Source organism: Simochromis diagramma, unplaced genomic scaffold (assembly GCF_900408965.1).
Source record: "Simochromis diagramma unplaced genomic scaffold, fSimDia1.1 OVJJ01000646.1, whole genome shotgun sequence".
In the NCBI taxonomy this organism is placed as follows: domain Eukaryota; kingdom Metazoa; phylum Chordata; class Actinopteri; order Cichliformes; family Cichlidae; genus Simochromis; species Simochromis diagramma.
Genome location: NW_024387279.1, coordinates 3,357,745 through 3,378,789, shown reverse-complemented (window position 1 = coordinate 3,378,789; position 21,045 = coordinate 3,357,745). Strand labels below are relative to the sequence as shown.

At 42.4% G+C, this 21,045-nt stretch overlaps 1 protein-coding gene across 1 annotated transcript; it reads right to left on the bottom strand.

Annotated features, from left to right (window-relative positions):
- Nucleotides 1-695: 695 nt before the first annotated feature.
- Nucleotides 696-20,486, bottom strand: si:ch211-236h17.3 (carbohydrate sulfotransferase 11). Its single transcript, XM_040003099.1, has 3 exons — nucleotides 19,895-20,486; nucleotides 7,373-7,452; nucleotides 696-2,991 (listed from the first exon to the last, which is right to left on the bottom strand). The coding sequence occupies exons 1-3, from the start codon at nucleotides 19,986-19,988 to the stop codon at nucleotides 2,146-2,148; spliced, it is 1,020 nt and encodes a 339-aa protein (XP_039859033.1). The 5' UTR covers nucleotides 19,989-20,486; the 3' UTR covers nucleotides 696-2,145.
- Between the last annotated feature and the right edge of the window lie 559 nt (nucleotides 20,487-21,045).

Here is a 21,045-nt window from a genome sequence, read left to right as displayed (position 1 = left end):
GTTGGTTCTTGCCAAATTTCTACTGGATCTCTTATTTTTTTGTGCAGCACGATGCCACTGAATATAGCCTGTCGTATTTAACCGTGTCTGTGTTCCAGGTATTGATGGCACGGATTGTTTTTGTGCCGTTTTTGTGAACAAATGATTTAGTATGCACTTTTCTGTATGAGGCCTTCTCAATTGTTTGATATGCACTTTTAGCTTGTCATTAGTCTGGAAATAGCACTCAGAAACAGTAATTAATCCTATTTCCACTGACATCGAGCTTGACTGGACTTCGTAGTACCGTTGCCTTTATAAACACTTCTAGGTCACATCCAGTCATGGTTTATCATTTCAATAAAAGATTGACATGCAAAATGTGCCCGGCGTATTCTGCATTATTGCATTGAGAATTCTTGTAACTATTAAGGAATTAACAAGTTCTTTCTGAGATGCATTTTATTTGAAAATCGTGAGAGAAACTTTACCTATTTTGGTTGGTTTGACTCTGTGGAATCAGAAATGGCACAATAAATAAAGACAATATCATAGTTCACACAGAAGTCTCCTCCTACAGTACGAAAAAGTAAACAAAGTCACAGTTACAAAAGTTGTCATTTAGAACTGACCCCCCCCCCAAAAAAGGCCCAAAAGCAAAGGCACACATGTTGAGAGACATTCACTGTCTAAACATGAATTTAATACTTTAATCATTATGCTATGGAACTTGCAACAATAACGTTTGTCGTGCAAATACACTTTTAAAAACAGCAGACCACAACCGGAATAAAATGAAGCCAAAAATATTCCATGCTAGGACTGAGTGATCGGAAAAATATATCCGTTTATATCGCATATAGTCCAAAGCCGGGTTTTTAGCACTTTCTTGCTCCTTTTTGGTTGGTGGGTGGGGCTGGGCATATTATGCTAACATAATGGACCAGGAAGCAATCAACCTTTCTACTATCCAATGATTCCTCTGAGCTTTGAGGACTGCCAGCAGATATCCAGGCCAACGCTTGTTCTACTAACCACAGACGAACATTTTCAAATTTAGATTCAAATTACTGTCCAATAAAAGCCAGCAGTTCTCAGTTTGCACTTCGGCGATGCGTTCCCTTTTTCCGCTCTTCACAGCCTGCATGCAATCACATGCTGCTCGCACAGAAAAGCCAAAAGCTTCAGGTTGTGATTCTGCATAATTACAAGCAGAAATCTTTTTTTAAATGGAGACATATTAGACTAAATCGAAGCTCAATTCATACTGTACATGTATAGGAAAACATTTCACAAAACACTAAACACTTTTGCCATTTTTAAGTGGCTGCTGTTGAATTGATTGGCACTGAATAAAAACATCTATATTATTCAATCAAATTAAACAAGTAGACCAAAAACTACATGTGCAGTTGGGCAACCTAATCAATTAGCAAGCAGGTTATCCTGCTGTTTGTACCGCGTGGACGCACTTCATCTTACTGCTTAGTTTAGATCCTTTGGTTTGTCCGGTTGAACCGTCTGAGGTTTAAATTGTCATTATTGGACCTTAATCTAACCTTAACTCCAACTCCAGGCAGTCAGAGTATTTTTCTCCCAAGATTTGGAAAACTGGGAACAAAGAAACGAATCATTCTGGCTGACAACAGAAAAGCCAGTTTTGCCTCGCTCATAAATATACGGTTAGAGCTATCACGTATGATGACGTACACCTTAGGCAGTTACAACCATAATAAACCCAAATAGCGGATTCTTCTTTTCCTCAAATATCTCTTTTATGATTGCAAACAGATATTATAGCAATGCAGTAGTTGGACTGACGGTGGCCCAGTTGGAAAGTTTCAACATATCGCCCAACCCTGTTTCACACATTCAAAAGCAATGAGCAACATCTAGTTGCTCGATAACTACAGTACAATAGGATTTGCCTTTTTTAAAATTTTTGTTTTATTTTTTCCAGGCATCAATGTTGATCTCATGATTCCTTCAAGAGTTCTCCATCGCAATGTTCGGTCTCAAGAATAAAATTAGTTTTCTTTGGAGCTCTGATAAGGATTGCTCTTCTTTCTCTTAAAAGAGAACTTGCAGTGTTTGTATGGAGAAGCTTCTTCTGCAGGTGTCCAGGCTCTGTAATTTAGTTTCTGTGTGCGCGAGTGAAATCCAGCCTCATCTAAACTTGAGGTAGGCCGGTACAGAGTAATTGAAGAGCAGGAAGTCCATGCGATAGAGATTATACAGCTTCTTCTGATAAAAAGGGCTGATGTTGTGGAAGAACTGGGCAGCCATGTCTCCTGTAGTCCTGGTGCTCTTGGATGAGGCGGGGAAGCTGACCTGGTCCTCCACCCCGGCCAGCTGCAGCACGTAGCGGGAGTCCTGCTCCAGCGTCTCGTATTTCCCCACCACGTCATAGTGGATGAGGCAGGGGTGGCACAGTGAGTGCACCCGCTCCCAGTGCTCGTTGAAGGGCTCTTCTCGCTGGGTGGCTGGGTCCACGAGGTAATAGACAAACTCCTCAAAGGAGACGTCATTTCCTTTCTCCAGAGCTTCCGGCTGCGGGTCCGGCCTGTGCCGCTGCACTATCTTTGTGCCGTATCGTTTATGGAAGGCTGTGTTGTAGCTCCGTGTGAATTTGTTGCGGTACGCAGACACCAGCCGCTCAAAGGGCTCGCGCACGAAGACGAACTTCAGGTATGAGCGCAGCCGCTGATTGATCTGGGAGGTGGAGTACTCAGAAAGTGTGCGGAGGTTTCCGGGGATGTGGGCCTCGTTGGCAGGGATTGCGAGAGGGTCTCTGTTGGACCCGGCAACGCCCGTCAGAACCATGAGCACCCGCTTCCAGTTGGTGCAGGCCACTTTGGGCACGTAGCAGTAGAGCAAGCCGTGCTGGTCGTCCACGATGATGTGCTTCAGGTCCTCGGGGATGAGGACTCTGCGTTTGCGGGTATAGGAGCGACAAGCTTCTTCCAGCAGCTCCCGTCTGCCCTGATGGATCGCCTGTACCGCCGACTCAACCTACAGGGATGAGAGGAATCGCAGAGAATTGGCATTTAGTAATAAAAGAAAAACCTGAGTTACAATTTATACGAGTTTTTCAGGTCAGTTTATGGCACTGATTGTAAGTTATAATGATAGAAGTTACCAGAAGAAATTTTTCCCTCTTCATGGTAAACTCTGCTGTTGCTCTTTTCCCTGTTCAAGCCAACTTTCAGCATCTGTCCTATTAATAGCTACACTGCTGGTTTTGGGGAGGAGTGCATGTAAATGTACCTCCACAGGCTCTTTGATGGTTCATGTCCCACAACTCCTCAGGTATCAGTGCAGGACTTGCATGGCATTAAACCCAAGGAAAAGTGATTTAAAGTTGGGACAGTTTAAGTTATAATGTGACGAATGTGAGAATCTGGCCTTCCTGAGAGGACTCCACTGATTCAGCAGCACTGCCTACATTGCCAATGTTCCCTTCGTCCAATTTTTAAGGAATGTTGAACAATGCAGGTAGGACAGCTCAGATATGACCAACTTTGCAGCTTCAAACAGATCCAATAAGCTCGCTTCCTTCCAGTGCAACACCCCCTAATTTTTCCCCACTTTCACCTTCAGCAACTCAGTGTTGCTTAAGGACATTTAGCAGATTTTGTGCAGCGCCATCCGAGGCTGAAAAAAGGCTCTTCTCACTCCACCCTTATGATGATATACGGACGCCGCTTACAGCCTTTTGAATGAGAGAAAATGCACTCACAGATTTATCTCCTCTGGTGGTCTTAATTATGGCCCATCCCCAACTTTAATCAAGTCACAGGTCATCCAGTTCAGCTTGGCCTCTGCGTGGCACAAATGTCTTATTTACTCCTTTCATTTACTCAGCCTGGCATCCCACTGCAGTGGTTGGAGCCCCCAGACTCTCATCTTGACTCTGCGCCTGACCCTCTGCGTTTAGCGGCAGACACCTGAACGACTGCAGAGCCAACACAGACCCTTCCTCTCAGCAGAGGTTTGTGCACTGTGGTTACACAATAGTGCGTTTGAAACTCCTGTTTCAGTCTTTTCATGTGAGCAGGATGCACGAGTTCATAGTTTGAGGATATTAACAGCTGTTAGTGTTTCATGGCATTCAAACCTTCAAAGAACACCAAAGTCTTCTTAAGTGTGCTGAACACTTTAACATTTAATCAGTGGAGCGAGCAGCAGCTAGTGGAAGTGACAATTTGCTGTGTGGAAACATTCATTAAAGATATCGTGTTTTGATCTATTTGTAGAAATTTCATCTGGACTAATCAAAACTGATTTTCAGATATCTGTGTTTTCACACTTGGGGAAATAATTATTTGAATCCCTGCTGAATTTTTTCCATTCAAAGAAATGAACAGTCTTAAATTTTTACGGTAGTCTCATCAACTGAAATGTTATCCCCTATCACCCAGCCTGAATACTGGCTTTCACAGACTGGCTGTGGGCTTATGTGGCACACAAGCGATTACAAATACTCCTGATCTCAACTCATTATGTATATAAAGCACACATTCTTCATTTCCAACCTGCCACCATCATGAGCAAGAGCACAGAGCTGTCAAAGGACGTCAGGGACCAGACTGTAGCCCTGCGCAAGGCTGGACTGGGCTGCAAGACCATCAGTCAGCCAGAAGCTTGGTGAGACGGTGACAGCTGTTGGTGCAATTATAAAATGGCCATCAGTCGGCCTCAGACTTTCCTGCCAGTTTTTAAAAGGGGTCTCGAGCAATAATTATCCAGATTTTGTGGAGGTCTTTCAAAGATTTTTTTTTGGACATTGGCTGCTTTTTCACTCAAGTTTAGTCCAGTCTTTGTACCGGACCATTTTTAGAAGAATTCTGCTTGTTTTGGGTTTGTTAACCCACTTCACTAAAGTATAAAAAGGCGCCTTACTCAAGTCAACCAATGTTGTATCTACACAGACGACTTACCAAGGAACTAAGATTTAAATTGTATCTTTAAGCACTTTGTTACAAGCAGCGCATCACAAAAACTTAAAAACTGTTTGAAAAGAGGATTTTTGCACCCAAAAAAGCGACAGCAAAGAGTCTTACAACTTTCTTACAAGTTGTAAGCAATGGTTGCACTCAATTCTTAATTGTATTGCTCAGTTTCTTCCAGTCGCCAGGTTGTCAGCTATTCCGCTACATGTAGCTTTTCACCCAGTTACCTGCTGCACATGTGCAGAGAGCAACAAATGGAGACAGTATCAGTCGCCCATTGTGTTTACAGAATTAAACAATTAAATAAATCTGCCTCACATTAATCAAACTCACTCCAGCATCCTGCTGCTGCTAAACAGTTTAAGTGGAAATGGAACAGTGAAAATATGACATCAATTGGAAGCGAGTGGACCGGACTCCACTGGAGCTAGTTTGTTTTCTGGCATGTGCACCGTCCTTCTCCTCACAGGGAGATTTAACTGGAACCAGCTGTAAGATTTGCTTTAATAGCAGAGCCCAGATCATGAACGCTGAACGTCTGCGTAGAGGAAAGTGGTCATTCAGAGCCCCGCCCACGGGTGTTTACCTGAGAAAGCCTCCTCAAAAAGCAAATACTGAATTGAACTCAATAATGGCAGCTGTTTCCAAAGAACAAACTGATAGATAAAAGTTACGCTGAGTCATCGCTGTTTAATGTCAAGTGAGCTTGAGTCAAAACAAAGCAGGGATGAAAGTGTGTGTTCAGATATGTCAACACCCAGTTAGGCAATGGTTGTGTACAGCTGTTATAAGCAACTCAAAACTAGAGTGGAAATGAAAGGCTGCACATGGACATGTTTCTGTCTAATACTAAGCTCCAGACAGTAAACCTGCTAACGACCGAAAAAGTGATATTTTTGTATTTCCTGATAAAGGGCGGCTCCTGTTACTGCTTTTAGCTTTATGTAACCTGTGCATGGATGAAAAGCAGTCAGACGCAGCTCTAAATATAAAACTCTTAACTGCCTGACAGTATCTGTACAAAGTCGTGAATCCTCCTCTATAAATGTCGTGTCTTTAATTCCACAAAAATGGCCGACCTTTATTTCTCCTCTTTTACCGCTCAGATGGGAGTGCATCAAAGTATTTCTCCTTGACATGAAAAATATCACTATCAAGACTTCACAAATTTCCGGGGAGATTTGTCTCTTAGACATTTCGTTACAAAGAGCAGTTATTACTTTCCTTTAGATGCAGCTAAAGCAGATTTATGAGGACCGGAGCAAAACGTGGACTGAACTGCTGAATTAAGTGGAGGTGGCTCTTCTATGTTCAGCCATGCGTTTATGAAGTGGCTGTTTGGTCTCTCCGATGTAGAGGTCTGAGCATTCCTCGCCACACTGCACAGCATACACTACGATGTTAAGTTTGTGCTTAGGAGTTTTGTCTTTGGGATGAACCAGTTTTTGTCTGAGTGTGTGGCTGGGTCTGAAGTACACGGGGATGTCGTGATTGGAGAAGACTCTCCTGAGTTTCTCTGATAAATCTGGTACATAGAGGATGACAGTATTGTTCTGATCGTCTCTCTGACTCTCCCCAGCTGGTGGTGTATAGGGGGGTCCATGACCCACTTGGGAACACTCCCATAGGGCTTAAAAACTGGGACTCTCCACCAGTTGCTCTTACAACTGAAGAAACTTCTCAGATGAGAGGTGAAACATCTTCAAGGAAACTTAAAGACGTCCAGACGCTTTTCTTTCCAAGCTCCTTAAAAACCTCTGTGGTTTTTTTTCCCCCCCTATCAGCCATGGATCGGCCTCCCCAAAGCACGGACCTCAACATGATTGAATGAGTGTGGGATCATCATGACCGAGCACAGAACGAAAAGCAGCCAACATCCAGAGAAGAGCTTTTGAGTGTCTTTCAAGAAGCCTGCAGAACTATTTCTGAAGTCTAGTCAGTTCTAAGAAAGCATTCATTAGCGTTCCGGGTGTTCTGAAGAATAAAGGCGGTCACACCAAATGTGGACTTTCAAGCTTGTTAGAATTGTACAAAGTCTGTTTTTACCGTTACACTGCATTTCCATGTATGTTTGCATGTTTCAGTAAATCACTCCACCTACTTCTTTTTTCCCCCCCAAGCAAAGTATAAACAATTGTGACTCAAGAGTTTTGGACACTGATTTATTTATGCCAACAAACTGCAGGAGGACTGAATTTCCACAGCTAGAAGATTATTATTAAATATTAAAAATGAGACCCTGTTTATCATTAAACACTCGGCCTATCCTGTCTGGTTATATGTGCTCTCTTTCATTCAAACATAGAACGTTCCAGAAACACAAAGAATCATAAAATGACTATTTATCATGACCTTTGACAAGTTTTTTAAAATAACCCTGAGTAATCCTGGAATAAATCCTTACAAATAAATATTTAAAGTGCACATGACGTTAGACTGACCTGATCGCCATCGTACAGCGTCTGTAGAGGACTCCTCCTCGACTTCTGTCTGCTGCTGCTTTCACCCACCGCCTCTGAGGCTGAGGAAAAAGCACATCGGTTATGGAGCCGTCACCGCTTAATTATCACTAATAATGCTTTTGTGAATGTGTGTCATCACGCCCAAATGTGGTCCTGTGACCCTGACTGTGGTAGTTTGGCTGGTGTTCATATTTCTGTGGACACATTTTAAAGAAAATATGCACGAAACATTTGCAAACTGTCAACATGAGGCGAGTTAGAAGGCGGACGGTGTCCATCCCATGATTACCAATCAGTCGCTGACTTCGCGCTTTTATTGAAGTTTAGCATGCTGCAGCCTGAAGGGGCGTGAGCTTACTGCAGGGTTTCAGGGAGGAACAAAGGCCGAGGATAAAGAGGTGCAGCGCAATTATTTTATTTGATCATTCACTGAATTGCTGAATGCCAAAATTATAATTAGCCAAATATCCTCAAGCAAGCTACTGAACCCAAGCAGTACACAAGAATCAGCTCATTTACTATTTAACTACTACTGTTGGTGTTAACTACCATTATCATAAATAATAATACAGGGTGGGGTATCATTAGACAGATAAAACAGGTGAATAAAGTGCACTGTAGAACATTAACACAAACTGAGCACAAAAACGTTGCACTGAAACAAAAAAGTAAACTTTCATGGTTTGTCATCGCTGCTTTTATTTGCTCGAGTGCTTTAGAAACGGAACATAAGAGTTTTGGCCGGGCAGAACATTTCATTTTCCACGTTATGTCAGACTCAAGTTTGAAAGGAAGGATAAAAGGACCTTATTTATGTCCTTTGGCTTAGAGCCATTATTTGTTTCCTTCCAGATATTGGACATGTATAGAGTTTCACCACATGATCCTCAGATTTAATCTGGGTAAAGGTAGTCGATCTGTTCCTCCTAAAAGCTGCAGGCCTTCGTTGGAGAAAAAAAAAAAAAGAAAGATGCAAAGGCGTGCGGCCTGGTTTGAAAAGGCAGTTGTTGCTTCACTCCAACTCAAACAGTTTCATCATAGTTAGAAAAATGAAAACGAGCTCTCAGAACAACATCTACCATCAAGTATTCTGCACTCCAACCTGCCTGCAGTGAAAGCAGAGATGAGCACCACGCTGCTGAACCATGACTCACTGACACACAACAGGGAGCAGCAGGACTCCAAGACACTGCGAACATCCCCACAGGAGCACAGCTTATTTGATTTACAGAACAAGCTCATCACATCGAACACTTTCCGGCCACAGATGTAAGGTTACAATCAACACTCACGAGACTGAGTTACTGAGAGAGACACTTCCATCAGATCTGCATGTTGTGGACGTAGTCACTTCATATAAAAGCCACATCTTCACTCCATCTGCAGCGTAGTGTGGAGGTTATTTGTTTTTTCCTCAGAGATAAACACAGATAGCCCCGCTTCATCAGATGTACTTTTATGAAAAACGCACACTCCCTAAATGAAACGCAGATGTATTCTGGTGTGTTTAGCCAGTAAGTGTTAGCTTGAAGATAAAACTGCAATCTGTCACCTTCTTCAGATGAGATGAGTCATTTTAGTGTTTTAAATTAAGAAGTTAGCCAGGAGGCACTTCGTTAGAACAGCGGTCCCCAACCTTTTTTGCGCCACGGACCGGTTTATACCCGACAATAATTTTCACAGACCGGCCTTTAAGGTGTCGCAGATAAATACAACAAAATAAAACTAGTACCAGTACCGAAAAAAAGAAGATTTATTCATAACACATGTGAAAAGACCCAGGAAAACCGAGTTAATGATAAAAACGATAACAAAATAACGCTGAAAACCGATAAAAACCCTGAAAACCATACATTTCACACCTGAGCCTCAACTCTCGCGACCCGGTACCAAACGACTCACGGACCGCTGGCCCGGGGTTTGGGGACCGCTGCGTTAGAAGACTGGGAAAAGAAACAGCTAGCGTGGCTCTGTCCAAAGATCAGGCAATCTGAAGCTGCTGTGAAAAGCTCGCAGAATAAGTCCTCATGCTGCTGATTCAGCTGAAGAGGGTTAGGTTTCCAGTATCTCGCTGAACTCCGACCACCTGGTGCAGTGTTGTAGTTTCATGGTGACATCGGTGCCTCTTTCTGGAAAATCCAGCATTGAACCAACTTTGCTTTTAGCGTGCGTGTCGATTCCAGGAAGAATAATCCCCGCAATTAGTGATCCCTTTCTACACAAGTTAGACCTTGCTTCAATTCATGAACTTCCCAGTATGTTTGAGGAGTCAAGGAATTTAAGTACACACGCGCACGCGCGCACACACACACACACACACACACACACACACACACACACGCTCAGGAGGGTCAAGCGATACAGGCAATAATCCACTGAAACTCATTCAGAAAACTCCATAAATGTTCTTCTGTATTGCTGCCATTTAAATTTAACTTTACTCATATTCCTGAAACCAGAACTCTTCTTGCTCCATAACCACAATGTGAAGAAAAATATCACATTAACTGTTTAATGATTACATCCATTTTCACAAACTCCCCCAGTTTTAGAGGCTCGAAATTCACTGACAAGCAGTCCAACAGCCAGGTTCCCTCATTATCGACAGCAAACTAAGCAGATAAAAGTCGTACTTGAACTTGTTTCAAGTGTTACACAGAAGCAGTTCACTGGACCACTATGAGGTCCAAAGAGGCTCAGGTTCAGACAAATGCTCCTAAACTGTTCAGACAGTGTATAACAATGCAAACGGATCATAACCCAAATCTCAGGGCAAAGAACAGAGTCGGTCACCTAACATCAGCCCAGCATGCTTTTCACTTACTGAGACCAAAAGTGAACAGCAAACCTCAAAGAAGGAAGCATGTGATGATGTCCACAGGTGCTGGACTGCAGGATACCTGTCACTTTCAACAAATGAAAAAGGGGGATTATTTATAAAGTTCGGAATGAATAAAGTCTGTCCCTTCAATTAACATCTTCATCATTTGATTTAAAAAATAAAAAAATAAAAAAAATAAAAAATCCACTTTAGGATTTGGTTCTTTTGTCTTGAAGCCACTGGCTCATGGCTAAACTCAAGTTTAAACACATAACTTCCTGTTAGAGACGTGCTCTTCACAGCGCATCAACAATGAAATGACATCAGTTTGCTCACAGAGACAAGGCCAGGCTGCTTTTCCCTGGAGTAAACATCTGCAAGCAGCTGTGTGGCTGCAAGTCCAGATTGAGTAGTGCAACTCAGCACTAACTGCCCATTGAACAAATGACTTCCTGTGCTGTGCCATTATTCAAATGGCAGTATGCACAAACACCTTATGTACAAGTCTGCCTTTTATGCAGTCATTACGCTCCAAACTTGCACGAACAGCAACATTTGTCATCTGGAGACAATTAGATTTACAAAAGCTCAGGATTTGTCACTAATTAGCTGCTTTAATTGGAGACAATGATGCTGTAATGGTGGAAACTGCACAGGCCCAACACTATTGAGCACAGGCTACTGTGAGACTCAAGTGACCACATGTGTGCACCTCTCTCCTCCCTGTGGTGTGGTCAGGTCACTCATGGCAAACTGGTTATGAGCTGTAAACACGCTCACTGCAGGCAGTGCAGCATGCAGTAATGAGCATACTACACAGAATCATTGAGAATACCTGCGAGAGACACACAGTCGATCATACAAGTGAAATCACAGGTCTTTACTAGCTTCTAACAGCAGGTGCTGAAGCTGTGCAACAGTATTGTATAAAGATCATATATCAGTGCCCATCTTATTTCAGACACTTTCATATATACACTTGCATTCCAACATGCACACTCCATCCCCATGTACTTATTAACATAATGTATGAATCTGGTCAGCGTAGCGTTGTCTATATCAAGCATGCCAGGTGCAGTTACTGATAAGGAGGACTGCAACAGTAGACCGTGACTGTTGCATCAGCCGCCTCATTTTGCAATCTTTTACAACTGGCCAGCACTCTCACCACACATTAAGGCTGCACAGTTAATGGAATTTTAATCTTGATTTTAGCTTCCCACAGTTAAATGAACATGATCACATAATATATAAAATATGTGCTCAGCCAATAGAATGCAAAGCAAAAAGCAAATCAGGAGCTCCGACTGCATGCCAGCATGTGACAGTCACAGGCGTTCTGAAGTGTCCTGAACCAGTAAGACTACGTTCAAAGATATACAACAGAATTCAAATGTCTGCCACACTCATGCCTCGAAGTGGATCATCATCATCCATTTTTCAGAAATACTCTTAAGCAATCAGCTGGCTGAAAAACCACCAAGAACTGCAGTTCTAAATAAAACTCGGCCAAAACAAACAAACAAAAAAAAATAAATTAAAAAAAAAATAAAATAAAAATATGGCTGCTGACGTGAACTGTCCAACATCAGCTCCATAAAAGTCCATTAAAGCGAGCATGCATACTGTGCATCAGCGCTCACAAAGGTGCACTGACGTCACCAACATCTTTGCCAAAGATTCACTCAAACCAAGTGAATGAACACCAGTACTGACTAACAAGTGATCAAAATGATCACTTTGACCATAATCGTTCAGCCCTACCACAGATATAGCACTAAATGTTAATGTTCAGTTCAATAAAAATATAAGCTGCTCAGTGTTAGCTTGCACTGGCTTCTACCCAGATAGCAACCATTAAAACAGTTTACAGTGTTTCCCACTTAACTTGAATGCACCCAATTTAGAGGCAAAATTCCCAGTCTGGCTGCAACTAAAGTTATTCAGGACCAATTTATAAAAGCTAAAAAAGGGATGCATTGCATTTCGTTCTTCTGCACTCTCTCTTAAAATACTGTGTGGAATGACCCATGGAACTTAAACAAAGCAGCCATTTCCCCAAAACACCTAAAAAAAAAAAAAAAAACTAAAAAAAAAACTGCACTTATTTTGCTAAAGTGAGTTCTGTTTTCAGTCAAATTTGGTCAATGTCAACAAATCTGCACGTGGTCTTCTGTCCAGTCTTTGAAGCACAGTTTGCCTGAATTCGGACAGGACAGCATTGGCTCATATCAAACTTGGCACTTTGTGGATTTACTGATAAGCAGGATTTCAACAGTTGAACATGACTGTTGTGTTAGCGTCACATTTTACAATCATTTACACCTTGACCACATGTGACAATTTATCACTCATAAACACAAATAACCACTACAACTCCATATAAAGCCAGTGCCTGACACACACTACATTCAGTTAGCTAGCATTGGTACTGCTGTCAGTACTGACAAATTATTCTGATTCTTCCAGCTGAAAACGGTGTGGTGGTCGCTCTTTCAACCATCAAAAGTTGAGTTTTACAAAGTTCCACACTAAACTTTCTGACCATAGGAACACCGTCGAGGTACAAACAGCCAACTGGTTTACCAGCAGGCCAATATTACTGGCCCATACTATGCAATGTGTTAATCCAATAAGATTTACTTATTTAATTTCAGTTACTTTGTTGCAAAATGAGATTGTCAAGCATGCCAACCATGTTACTAAAACCTGCTGTAAATGTTGCCATGAGACAGAGCTTGTGCTATCAGTCTGATATCATTACACGCAATTTGGTTCTATATAGACAGAAATTCAACAATTCAAATTAGCAATTAGAATCGCGCTGAGCAGCCTTCTTCTTCTAGAGGATTAGAACCAAAAGCCAACCAGCAAACCTTCAACAATCTTACAGAGTGATTGCCATTAGTCAAAGTCAGACTCAGTTTGCAGAAAGGTTTCTTCCTACCAGCCGACCTTTGCAATCACCTTGAGATAAAAAGTTGCTGTGAGTGTGCAGCACCCTCAACATTAACTTGGCTCCTGGTTTGACATAGGCAAACGTAGAGGTACCAGGCGAACAGCCTGGGAAAACACTTAGAAAGTACTTAGCTGTTGCAATAACAAGAATATCACTGATCACAGCAAACACTCAGAGATTTATACATAAGAAGCAAGCTTCACAGTAATCAGCATCAATTCTTTTGACACATAAATAATCTTCTCATTTAGTGGATTCACCTCTGCCAAAAAGCCAGATGATGCCTTATTACTGGAATCAAGAGCGTCACATGCAGCCGGATGCTGCTGCCAAAAGGAGGCTTTGTCTTTTGCCTTGAGCTGCCGAGGTGAGGAGATCATTCTGCCACAGCGCACCAATTTATCTGACCTGTTTTCTAAACACATTTCATTGCGACCCCTCCCAAAGAGAGCACTTAAATGGAACAGAGAGGTAGCGGCTGAAATGATTCAGAAGCTGACAAACACCTGGAAAACTGAGTGTTTCAGCAACAGGGTGAGACGGCACACTGAAAAGGTTTGTGTCTCATCCGTCATCTGCTAACTTGGCATCAATTAGCAAGCAAGGAAATTTACAGTCCAAGTTTTGTCATGAGGTATTTAAAAGGGGGGCAGGTGAAAATATCAAGAAACTGTTTAAAATGTCAGAATAGCTGGATATCAGAGGACTGGGCGCAGACACTAGGACACACTGCACAGCATAGATATAGGTGGAAAAATGTGTGCTATGTTTTGCCATTAGAAGGGGAAAAAAAAAAAAAAGCAAAAAAAAAAAAAGCTGCTGGTTATAACCGTGTACCACTCTAACAAAACAGTGTCTCAGCTGCCCTTAACTCCTCCACTGATACAAGACGTCTGAAACTCACCAACCCCAGCTAAGGCAGACTCAAAGGAAGACGTCGTCCTGTTGGTTTAACCCTGTCTGGACCCCAAAGCCTACAGCATTCCTTACGGTACGCACGGAACCAAATGCTGGGGAAATGCAAAATATAGAAAGGCCGATGTGTGTTCCTGCTGTCCGAGCCATGAAATGAGCTCTGTGTTTAGGTCCCACTGGGAAAACTGCCCCCCCCCCTTCCTTGACCTGACTTGCCAAAGAGTAGCTTTGACGCTGTACAAGGGAAAGCCTGATCCTTTTAGGCCACAAATGTGTGTGTGAAAAGGGTGTTAGTGCATAGGCAGGAGCATGTGGGTGGTGTACTGTCTGTTTGCTGAGTCTTAGAAGAATGTCTGCAGATCCAGGAGTCCCTATGATCCTGTGCAGAAGCGTAAAAGAGTTCAATGTGCATTTGTGGGGCGACTCATTAGCTGGCTGACTAAAATCCATCACATCTGCATTTGAGCAGTTGGAAACAGTGACAATAGACACATATTTGGCCGTAAAGAGAAATATCCATCACACAGGAAAATACTGACCCGACTGCATGTTTCACCAGTGTAGTACAATCCTGAGGTCCATTTAACTTAAACTGAATCTCCCGTGGGTCTAGGCACCTCCGACTTTCTTCATATGCAAAAGCAATGATGTGTTAAATTCACTAATGGACCTTAACAGCCTGGTGTTAGAGTTTTCTGTTTTATACGTACAGAAAAAAAAATGAGGACGCTTGCTGCTGTGAGGCGACACTTTAACCACTAGTCACTGCTGTCAGTGTCACAGATTTCTGTGATCCTACAATGACAGCTGTTTACTGGGTGATTCAAGTTATTAAGGTTCATCATCTGAGGACACTGAATGTCTACCATACATTAGGGCGGTCAGTAACTTTACTGTGACAAACACTGCATGCATTAGTAAACACAATCAAATAGATTGGTATTTATTCTGCACTCTTCCTGATCACTCCGAGCACTCTACACCATCACCTCATTGTATAAACTTTAGTTACCTCAGATTAACATTAACCATCCCACCAGCCAATTTACAACCACATATATGCCTAACGTGCATGGACATGCATTCTAATCAATTTGCAATAGGAATCCAGGAGTGACAGCCCTCTGTATGCCCACTTATTATTTTAACATAAAAATAAAATATTTAAAAAAAAGTTATTGCTTCCATTATATATACACTATATGATCACTATATATATCATATATGCCTTATGAAAAGGCTTGATAAAGAGGAAAAGATCATTGCACCTGTATATGTAAAGTTTATGTAGAAACATGTACCTGTACATGATGTCATGTCTCTTGTTGCTCTTTGAGTGAGGAATAATAAAAGCCTGGCTCTGCGTGGGCTTTTTAACCGAGCGCGACTAAAATGACTGAACCAGAACAACCCTAACCTAGACAATATTTGCCAGTGTAAATTAGTCTGGACCAAAGTGGGGATGAGTTGAATTATTTGGCTACCACAGAGCACTTGGATTGAAACAGTAGAGCAGAAGACTTATTCAGTAACTTTAATTACGAAAGGACAAACCAGAAAAATCAAATCACTTGAGGATACGGGCTCTGAAAGCAGATGGTCCTAATGTAATTTTGAAAAAATTCCTCCAGAGTACTTTCTGTGCTATCAGCTCCTGCTGTGCCGTTTCATGAATATGCAGCTGGCTGGAGAACAGGCTGGAACAGCAGGACCACCCCGACCCCCCATGTCACCGCAGACGGACGGGGATCTGACAGCAGCCAGGAGGAGCGAGCGATTTCAGCTGGCAACTGCACGCCGCAGCATACGAAGATCAGGTCACACACTGTTCCCGTGTGGATGCGTCTGCTTTTAATTGGATAATGTCCCATCCACAAGTGACCGTGTGTGAAAATTAGTTTCCAAAGAGCGCCGCAACAATTTCGTCATGCTCCGACAGAGTTCTGGGAAGCTAATTTTTATGACTTTTGTGGCCTCAAGTCAAGCCTAGACAAGGGAGGTATGAGATGGGGGTAAGTCTACAGTACATGAATAACAACAGCTGCCCCGAGGCCCACACAATAGTCTCAGGCTCCGTTTGTGATTAAACAGCTACAACTAGCTACACTCATAGCAGTCAGCTCACATCTGTATGTGTGATGTTCCTGGATTTTACTCCCAGGAAAACAAAGGGAGAAGTCCCTCACTGTGCTGTAACATACAACACCACATTCCAGACTATGATATACTTCTTCCTCTTCAGTCAATGCGTCTAAAAGCCCAAAGGCGAAATCATAGTGGCGACTGTAGTAAAGACATCTCACGCTGACACATAAGCCCATCTTACAAAGTCAGCTTTTCTAAAACAGATGTGAATTTCAAAGACCGGATACGAAGACGTCACAAAGGGTTAAGTTTCTGCAGCATGAAAGGCAACTCGTGTTCTGAAAAACTATTTCTGTCCAGGATGTTACAGTAAAGCCACTCTGCATCTATGCAATTATGCTAAATTTGGATTAGCACTGCATTTCCAAGCACTGTAATTTTATGCTAACTCTGACTTGGCACTATGTTCCTTTGTTATGCGGCTGTTCTCCTTCAGCTTCACGTCGCCTAAAAACACTCTGACCTTTACCCCAGATAGGGGAGGTGAAGCAGCTCTAACTAACTGCATATCTGAAACCAATTTAGATTCACTTAGAGCAGACAGGCAGGTTTAATGGTCGGCGCGTGAGCTGCATTCCAGGTGTGTTTGGAATACGTGGAGCCAATCCCCCCCCCCAAAAAAACAGAGGCAGCATCTAGGAATGTGTGCACTTATGCCATGTGTCTCATCAAAGCACTGGTTGTAAACCTATTCAATCGAAATTAACTCACAAAGGCAAATTAATACACAATAGCAATTTACAGTAATCGTAAATAAAAGCATCTTTAATTTTGGGGGGGTTTGCACTGTCGATCGGACTGGAAAATCATCCAGTGCCGATTTTTGTAGCTGGTGAGGAAACAATTGCTTTTGTGCATTTATCCTGGCTAGAAAGCTCTCGTTTGGACCTGTAACGAATCAAGCGCTCCCCTTTCTTTGATACAGCGAAGCGCACAACCTTGTGAAAAGGCCAGTTTAAATGGATGGTGACTGATCACGATTGCTACCTTCTTTTTCAAGCGACTAGGGTATGACGCTGTTTTAAGACCTGCTTACTTAACAAGGACATAAAAAATTTAACTTGCAGTGCCACTTTTTGATGGGACAGCTCTAGTGTGCTGCTCTTCCACACCAACACTGAATTTCCCACGAAGGAGAAGCACAGGTGTGGCCAATAAGACCGCCAATGACTTCGTTAAGTCATTATATCACCGAGCAGCAAACCATCATTACTGTCACTAACACACCCCTGCTTTTCCTGCTAGGACATGTCTCCCGTTTTTATTAGTTATGACGTGCACACAGATGAACCTTTTTTTTTAAATCTAGAACTCACAAATGTAAAAGTCAAGTCAAATCAGGGATCGCCTGCTAAAATAAATATATACACATTTCCACTGACATGCAGATGAAAACATAGTTTTGTTAATCTATGAAGCTGGCACTAAAAACATGTCACAAAGGCCTGGATTATCTGTAATTTTCTATCTCTTAATTTGAATTTGCTCCTCAAAATGTCAGAAATGTGAAGTCCTGCGTCTGGATAGCAGTACCTTAGCCTCTAGTACTATCAAGGACACATTTTTTGTTAGTCCTTTGGACTGGCGCGATAAAGCTTTCTGTAATACTGTCAAAACAACAAGCACCATGTTTCAGAGCAATATTGAAAGACAATATTCATATAGCTTCATGATCCTGATCCACAGCTGGCCCAGCTAACAGTGGCACCCCACTCCATGAATCCTGGAAGCTTCTTCCTGTTAAAAGTGAGTTTTTCATCCCCACTGTTGCCAAGTGCTTTCTCAAAGGCAACTATTTTTTGTACACATGGATGTACCACAGAAAAGGTAAAATAATAATAACAATACATTTGGTTTGGGGAGGTCTAATGTTGCAAGTTTTTTGGTGGAGGCATTTTTAAGCTGTTATAATCAGCAGTAGAAGCTTTTAGATGAACACAGGTTTGTAAGATGATGAGGAAACCCCCTGATCAGTTTAGAGGTGATTATTTCCTATTTACGTTCACGGTGAGGGGGGGCTAAGAGTACATTTTGCACCATCTTACATTGCTGTGATTTAAGTACACGTGGCCACTGACCAATGGTCATGGCGCTTTGCATAATAATGATCATGAAACTGATCTTCTGGCTCTTTGTTTGGCTGCGGTGCTTGTTTCAATTATTATCCAACTTTATTGTTAATGCAGGTGAGGCTGAAGAAGAAACTTGGTTACGAAAAACTTTCTGGGATTTTCTACCTGGATGATTAAGAATTCCTCAAGCTTTTAGTGTTGCATTTTCAGAGTATGACTATCAAATCAAAAGCAATGCGAGTGAGAGATCCTACTGTAAATGCAAACATCACTTAATGTAAATACACTAAACAGCACAGACTGTTACTTTATTCTTTTACAACTGCATGTTGAGACCATCTTGCAGCACTATCGCATCATTTCCGAAGAACCACACCCTTGATTTTGATTTCAACCACACACCTGTAACGGTTTGTGACTGTATCTTACACAATCACACCTACCGCACTGACACGTTAACCTACTGACAGAAAAGCATATCAGTCACGCTATCATAGCCGATACCCCTGACTTTAACAGTGTAACACTACACTGACAGTAATGTCTTTCACAAGTTACTTATGGACATGTCACACACCCAAACTTTCTGGGATCGCCATTAAACGTGAATCCACCTCACAATATGGGCTATACCTACAATTTTTAGGCCCCTAAAACAGCTGAGCACGTGTGAAAGAGGCCTTTGTATGTGGCAGAGGGAAGCAGATCCCACCGAAGGAACAACCCCACTGCCAGCCAGCTGCGTCTGCTCCCAGCCCTCCTCCCTGTAGCTGAGGAAACACTGCGCTAAACACTCTGCTAATGGAAGTTTTTCTCCTGTTCCTCAATTTAGATCTGAGCTTCATGGGAAAATAAAGACATCGGGATGGAGCACAACGGGGTGAAATGACAATGGGCTGGAGGCCACGCTTTAGTATTGGAATGACAAGGACCAACAAGTCGCACAAAAAAATCCTTTATAGCTGGGCTAAGAATGTCTCAATAGCCTGCTTTCATGCACTTCACTGATATGTGTATTGGATTACAAGTATGCCACAACCCATTAACACAGCGGGTTATGAATGGGTTTTATTATGAAGGCATGGGCAAACCCATATGCCAACAGAAAGGGACCAGCTGGTCTGCTGCACACTTTAAACTAGAGCCCATACATCAGATACACTTTTGTCTCCACACAAGAGATCTTCACAAACACACAACCCTTTATGGGACTATAGATCATATGAGATTTTAAATTTAGAAAAACTTATAAATTAATATTTAATCAAATTTCTTTTGTTACTGATAAAAGAAAAAAAACCCTCATATTTAAATACTTGAGTCATTTGCAGATGGATGGAGATGAACTGATAAAAGTGATGAAATATTTTCTTTGCTTGAAAGGTGTCAGGTTGGGACGTCTGTGTAAACTATTCATGGGGCGCTTAATTTCTAATGTTTAATGTTTTAGCTTTAGTTTTATTCTTAGCGTAGCGGCAGGCAGACAGAGCGGGGATGCAGGAGAATGAGCGCTCCGATGGCAGGGTGTGGAAGCAAGTTTAAGCAGAGCAGAGGGGGAAATATTGTGTATTTATGGGATTTATACTCACCTGGCTTCAGACTGCTGTTAAAGTAGAATATGACCATGACGAAACATCCCAGGGACAAGGCAAAAACCATCCGGATCACTCTGGGTTTCCTCATCCTGAGAGTCTCTGGAAGCCACCGAGAAGCCGAGCCCAATCCTGCCAGGGTTCAGGCGAACTACACGGTTTTTGTCGAGTCTACTTCACCGGCCGTGGGAGCATCGATCCGGCTCGCTGCTCGACCTTTGCCGCTCCTTATCTTCCTGGACATCCTCGCATGCCGGGTCAGGAGGAGGCAGCGGTGAGGGAGGACGAAGGGGCCCCGGGCGGCAGACTCCGCTGGTCTGCCGTGTCTCTCTCGGTTACCGACGCGTTTCTGTGTGCCTTTGTAGAGACGACGGAGAAGGCTGCATCACTGCCGCTGTGGTGCCAGCACAGGCCGCCGGACTGCGTGGGTAACGGGCCCTTTATACGCCACGACAGGGTCTTTCCAAATGTCCGCTTAACCCCTTTCTCCCCACGGACACAGAAAGGGTCCAACCACTCAACGACCCGGTGGTCGAGAAATAAGCGACACGTTTCAGAAGAAGGGCGGGTTCCGGGGAGACCTTTCAAAGTAAAACTTCTATACAGACAGTGTGAAATCTGCTGTGAGTTTGGGACTGAACCGGTTTACAATTCATTAATGCGAAATTAATAAAAAAATAAATTAATATCACTGGTGGAAACGCTTCTAGAGGCATTTCAGAATAAGAGTCTTGCACCTTTTATGAATTTCAAACCTTAGATTTTAAAAGCTTGCTAAATTTCAGTCTTTAAAAAATGTGTAAAATTTTCGTACAAATAGAACAAAATTTAATACCAGAAATATTAAAGACATGACTGGTTTCAGACATGGTTTTTATGATGCTGCGACAAGACTAAATTTTAAGATTAGCAAAGAAACACCCAGAGAAAGCCTTCATATAGCCTGAAATGTTAGATGTGTTGGAAAAGTGTGGTTCTTTTTCCAATTCAGAGTGGGGGACAGGTCTATAAAAATCAGTTCCCACCCCCATTTCCAGAGGATCAAAAGTAGTTGGAAAAAACAACATTTAGGATAGGAGATAATATGGACTGTTTTAAATGAGAAAATGCAAAACCTGCCTGTCTAGAAACCATGAGCATCACAAAAT